Source organism: Pholcus phalangioides, unplaced genomic scaffold (assembly GCF_987345545.1).
Source record: "Pholcus phalangioides strain wild (caught in Gottingen) unplaced genomic scaffold, Ppha-v1.0 ptg000007l_1, whole genome shotgun sequence".
NCBI lineage: Eukaryota > Metazoa > Arthropoda > Arachnida > Araneae > Pholcidae > Pholcus > Pholcus phalangioides.
In genome coordinates, this window is record NW_028301600.1 from 52,804,033 (window position 1) to 52,810,360 (window position 6,328).

The 6,328-nt window shown below is 35.0% G+C and overlaps 1 protein-coding gene across 1 annotated transcript in view; it reads left to right on the top strand.

The window, feature by feature from the left end:
• LOC149085475 (echinoderm microtubule-associated protein-like CG42247) overlaps positions 1-6,031 on the top strand; it is a 63,243-nt gene extending 57,212 nt beyond the window's left edge. The window contains exons 17-18 of the mRNA XM_089233492.1: positions 2,669-2,802; positions 5,802-6,031. Coding sequence (XP_089089618.1) covers positions 2,669-2,802; positions 5,802-5,948 — 281 coding nt within the window. The 3' untranslated portion in view covers positions 5,949-6,031. The remainder of the gene's footprint in view (positions 1-2,668; positions 2,803-5,801) is intronic.
• Positions 6,032-6,328: the final 297 nt, after the last annotated feature.

Genomic DNA, 6,328 nt, shown 5'->3' on the forward strand with positions numbered 1-6,328 from the left:
CTGATGCCTCAAAAGCCAAATATACAACTCTTGGTGCTTTTTTCCCCCAGGCTAATGTCACAAAAACATGTACTGCACATCCAAATGCATCTGTTTTCTCTGCTGAAGCTCTTGCAATTGCATATGGCCTCAACTGTCTCAACATCCAAGACAACCCAAACATCACAATTTTTTCAGACTCAAAAGCAGTTCTCCTTGCCCTGAATAATATTAGCATCCACTCACATTCTGTAATCTTGTTGCTCTATAACGTTATTGCGCATATTTGTTCTCAGATAAATTCGCTAACTCTTGTATGGGTTCCAGGCCATGTCAACATCTCTCTGAATGAAATTATTGATAAAGCAGTCCATAATTTAGCCACCACTTCTGTTCCTCTGACAACTCCAGCAGGTTTCTTCATTGAAGACTACAAAGTCAGAACCCGAGACATTCTCACATCAACTTGGCGGAATCAACTTCAAGTGGCTTGTCCATCTCAATTTTCTATTTTCCTCAATTTTGTTGAAAAAATCTCCAGAAAGATGTCATCTCGAAAAATTGAAAACCTTCTTTACAAACTCATTTGCGAGCGAGCTCCGCTCAACAAGTACTTACACACTATTAAAAGACATAGAGACCCCTACTGTTTCAATTGTCCAATGGAAGAATCTGCTTATCACTTCCTTTTCCAGTGTCCTTTCTATCAAAATATTCGCAAGTTTATCCTCATTGATCCTGTTTCAAAAAACTACATTTTAGAGTGGTCAGATCTGATTTCTCTTCCTCCCAACATTATTTCTTGTTTGGTCCAAAAATATATTTGGGCATCCCATCGTTTTGATTGATTGTTTTTTTTTTCTTTCTGTTCTATCATGACTAAAATAGAGGGCCTCTAGCTTTAGAAGTGCTGCATCGTTGCCCTGTGCAGCTGAAGATATCCCACTCTTCCTTTCCCTTTATTTTGTGTTCCTTTGCTCTTAATTTCTGGGAGCAGTCGACAATGATTAATATTTTTTTTCTTTAATGTAGAAAATCTCTACCAGCCGCAGGGAGAGGGCCTTGCTGTAGCCAAAAACCCTGCTAAAACTAAACCATTGATTGATTGATTGATTGATTGAAAAAGACAGTCGGAAAAACAGCTCCTGGAAGAAGAAAACCGCAATATCCATTTTGACAATACCATTGTTTGTTCACTTAACAGCAGATGCCGTGTACTGAAATGGCGGCGAGGGGTACCTATTCCAGTCATAAATAAATAAAATAAGAAGCAAACAATACTCAATGCTGATTCCTCTGGTATAAAAAACAACACTCCCAAAAGGAAGTAAAAACATCTGAGGGTATAGAAAGAAAGCCACCCTCCTCTTGCTTTAGTTGAAGTAATAAAACTGACCAAAAGGTGGACACAATTCATTAAAAGAGAGGGGAGAGACGGATCGTTATTATTTTGTCTTTTTTTTCTCCAACTCATAATGTCTGTGCTAAACATATATACCAAAATGTCGAGACGTTTCAAGCCCAAAACTATTGTATAGCTTTTTGGATGGAAGCCAAAAGACGGTAACATTAAATAAGCTCAATTATACATAGCCACCAATCGTTTCGGTAAGTTTGATACATTTTTCTACATTTGTCACTTTTACCGGTAATTATATATATAATTCCCGATTGAAGTTGGTAAGTATGAAGTATGATAAATATGGAAGAAATCATGCGAAAATATCACCTAAAATCAACCATTTATTAGTTTCGCCCGTACATGATGCACATATTTGATGCACATTACACTGCACATATTTTGCCATAAAAACTAAACTACCGCTTGATAAATATTGAAAATTTTATAACCTTTCATCTCTTCATTAAACCAATTAATTATTTTTACCCGTACATAATACGTGCACACTACAGATGTACGTTTTGCTATAAAAATTAAAATAAGTGTGAAGAAGGTAAAAACATTCATAACATTATCAGTCTTGTAATGTTGGTTTTCTTCCCATTTATCAACATTTTTAAATATAAGCAACATCACTGATTGAAACATCATCCTAGACTGAAATTTGAGCACAATTTCCGGTAAATTTAAATAATTTATTGATGATTTATCATATTTACCAATACGAGTTGGGGATTACACATAATCACCGGTAAATGTGCAAAACAAAATTTATTAAACTTACAAAAATGGTTGGTAACTACACATTATAACCGGATTTATCAAATTTCCGTAACATATATATAGCGGTTCCGTTTTATTTGAAAAAAAATTATTTCCCAAGTGATGGTGGGTTTCTTTTCTTGAAAGAAAAGTAGTGCTATCTGTTGTGGAAATTGGAAAAAATGACGTTATTTAGTTAGCGCGCATATATGCGTCCTCTCCTTTTTTCTGTTTTCAAACATGGTAACCCTATCTATCGCCCACTTCGACACACGAGTTAATATAGGCTATAACCCACTTTGACAAAACGAGAAGAGGGAAAGAAAACTAAATGAAACTTTACTCATTCAAAGGATTCGTAGGAGTTGTCACACACACTCACATATCAATATTATTTGCGTATGTGTGTGTGATTTTTTTTTCACACCACTTCGGATAACCTTACACAACGTACCACGCTGAAATGTTGAAGAAGAATCGACTCATTAAAGTGTGTACTCAAAAGCAATAAAACCTTTCTCTTAGGCATGTGGAATAACAGACAACTACCAGACGCAGTTCACATGTGTTGCCACATCTCAAATTCAAAGCAACTTCTGGCTGCTGGGGATAAAAAAGGATTCGTTCGTTTATTTCGTTATCCCTGTGTGAGCGAAAGGGTAAATTTGCTTTCATGATGTTCTAAATAATCGGTTAATAAGTTTATGTATTCATTTTTTGAGAAATTAACTTGATCGACAATGCAGATTGTTCCTTTTTTTGTAACCTTTTTGTAACGAATTTAAAAAAAAAACTTATCTAATGTGCTGCAAAATTATGTGAAATATGACTGAAGACATTGATGAGCTCAAATAAAAAAGAATCCGTAAAATTGAAATTTTACTATGAGAGGTGTCTTGATATACTGTAATTGACACTTATAGAAGCTGTTTCATATTGTTTGCACAGCGGATATCTCTGTAACCGTTAACTTTCGAAGCATACTTACATTACAAAAGTTTTCAAATATGACGTGCAGTTACTTAAAATCTCAAAATTTGTTTGAAGAGTCGTAAAACATGAAAAAAAAGAAAGAAATTAACTTTTTATGCAGTCCCCGTGTGCCCCGAAACCGTTGCCCTGTTTCTTCCGATGCCAACTAAAATAATTCCACGTTTCTAAGTGCAATATTCACTGAGATATTCTAATTCGAAAAACGGAGGAGGTCTGGTGCCCGAGTGGCAAAGATGCTCGTCTTCCACTGTGAAGGTTGCCATCAAGGTCCGTGGGTTCGAATCCGGGCATAGAACATCAGAAGCAAGTTCTCTACCTACCGAGCCTTCATTTCCCTCCCAACTCCAATGGTTGGAAATTACCGTATGGCGATATGTGACCGGAGTTGGTGTGTGGTGAAGTAGGGGGAGGGGAGGTTTGCGTGATGCTTACGCCATCAACCACCCTTTAAAAATACGAAATATTCTTAATGGCATCTTATTCGGTGAGCCAAAAACGAGAAAAACCTTTCGCTAGTTTGTGGACACCTGAACTAACATTCTCCGTATTGATAAGTCCCCTACAGAGCCACTTTAGTGATCTCTAAATGTTTCGCGAATTCAAGTGCTCTGGAACTGTGCCACGCATCACTCGTGATCAGTAATTATGCCGCGGATCACTCAAGCAATCTGGGAATGTGCCACGGGCTGCTTAAATGCTCTGGAATTGCGCCACGGGTGACTTAAGCGATCTATAAATGTGCTGTTTAGTTCATTTTTACAAAATTAGGTTTCACGGAGCAGGTCACATCAGATAATCCCCAGGGCCACATTTGATCCGCGGGTCAAGGGTTTACCATGTATGGCTTTGAGGGTGAGTAGCAATGAATTTCTTAAAAAGAAATTTTGAGTTCTTAGCCTTCAAATAGCATTGAAATTAACAGAAATTGATAATAATATGTGAAGGTTTCTTTCGAAATTTCAATTTTTTTAAATATTTTTTTGACCGTCGGGGGAACCTCTGCCCCCCCCCCCCGCGTACCCCCTTATCCCACCAATATGCGTTAGGTGGTAGGGGGCAGAGCTGACGAAATTTTGCTGGCAAGGAGTAAGTCAAATTTGAATATCTCAGTGAATATTGCACTTAGAAACATGGAATTTTTTAATTTTTTTTCTTTTGTAGGCCTCAGAAGAGACAGGGCAACACCTTTCTAATTTGGTTTTTGAGCACGCTGGGACTGATAAAAGTTAATTTCTTTATTTTTTTTCATGTACCCGACCCCTCAAACAAATTTTGAGATAAGTAACTGCATGTTAAACAAAGTAACTGCATGTCATTTGAAAACTTTTTTTAACTGAAAGTATGTTTCGAAAGTCAACAGTTAGAGATCTGCTGCCCTATCCCACTGGAAGTCATTCGAAATAATTCTAAATGGAGAGACTTAAGCGTAACTTCAGATTCATTTAAAGTCTACTATTCTGTTTTGATCATAATGGATCTCCATCTGTGTTTTCTGGATTGTATTTGTTTCACAGAATCACTATAACGAGTTTGATGTTATACCAAATCACAAATTAGCCTGCGTGATCCCTATATAAATACAAATACGAAGGCCACAACAGGCAAATTTCGCAACGAGGTGGCTAAAAAGGTTATGCCCATAAAAAATATGGATGTCAAATATAACCAAAATACCCAATATAAAAGCATATATCACCAAAAAATAAGTCATAATTAATAATATATAATACCATAAAAAGATTACGGCTGACTTATCTAAGTATGGATTGCTTCTTGATTTATCCCACTATTGACTATGTCTATCATACTTTTTTCAACGTATCAATTGTGAAGAATTAGAATTCACAACCACCGGAGGTAAGCTATCCTATTCATTGACAACCCTATTAAAGAGAAACTCCCTGTGATACTACAACCTGGAATTGTCCCTTGCTAAGCGATACTGGTGTCCCCTTGTCAAAGCAGTTGACTGACGATGTATTAGTAGCTCATGGTCCACCCTAGCCATCCTGTTGAAATTTTTAAACAGGTACATTAATACCCAGAATATTTGTTTACCAAAAATTTCTGGAGCAACATCAGGGATGCTATAACAGGGTTCAGCTGCATATAGAGAACTGAAAATTCTATATAATCTTTGAAAACATTATTTTAATATGATTATTCATTTGCCTCAGCAGTTTGATACTTTTCTATTTTAAAAAACTCCAATTTTTTTTCTTCGCTCCAGAAGTAGAAATCAAAAGATGTTTGGCATCTGTGCCAAATCTATGTACATTGTGAAATAAACAATTGTACATTATTTTTAAAATTTCATAAACTTTATAGCATATATATTGAAATAAGATTTGTTTAAAATATCGATAAATTAGTTGTTTGCTACTTGAGTTCATAAAGATATATTAAAAACAACAACAATTACACTGATTTTTTTCAATTTTTCTCACGTTGAAATCAATCTAAGTTGTTTTCTCATAGTTCAGTAAATTTCTTACTCATTTTAGAAAGCAGGTTGAAATTGTTTTTTAGCTTTTAGCAAATAGTTTTGAGTTCTAGCTAATGCTTTTGGAAAATAAACATCCTTTAATATTAGTTCCCTTGCATTTGACATGGACTTTAAAAAATCAAATTACAAACTTTAGAATATTACTTTTAATTTTTTTAGGCACCCTATTTTGAAGAGAAACAATGCAGTACTGATGTCAATGCTTTACAATTCCTTGCTGATGATAAACATTTGGTAACCACAGGAGGGCCTGATGGAGCAGTTTTTGTGTGGAGACTAAGTCCAGTGCAAAACATGTTGCGATGACTTGGAAGGTCATCTTAGCCAAGCTTTATACATTAAAACTGTCGATAACTTTTTTAGACAAATAAATAAATTTGGATTTTATGAAAAAAGTTTTGATTCTATAAGTTATATTCAAGTAATAATTGTAACACTAAATACATGATCAGGAATACATACTTAAAATTTCCCATATAAAATCAGAAAATATCTATATGGTGAATGCATTAGTACTATATCAATATTAATGAATACAAAATATATAAGACAATATAAATTAGTTAAAATTGTATAGGTATTAAAATCATCATTTAGGGTAAATACTATGTTTATGCCCCATCATTATGTTTACACATGGATACATTTCCAATTTTTTAAAATAGCATTTCACCCACATTTTCAAG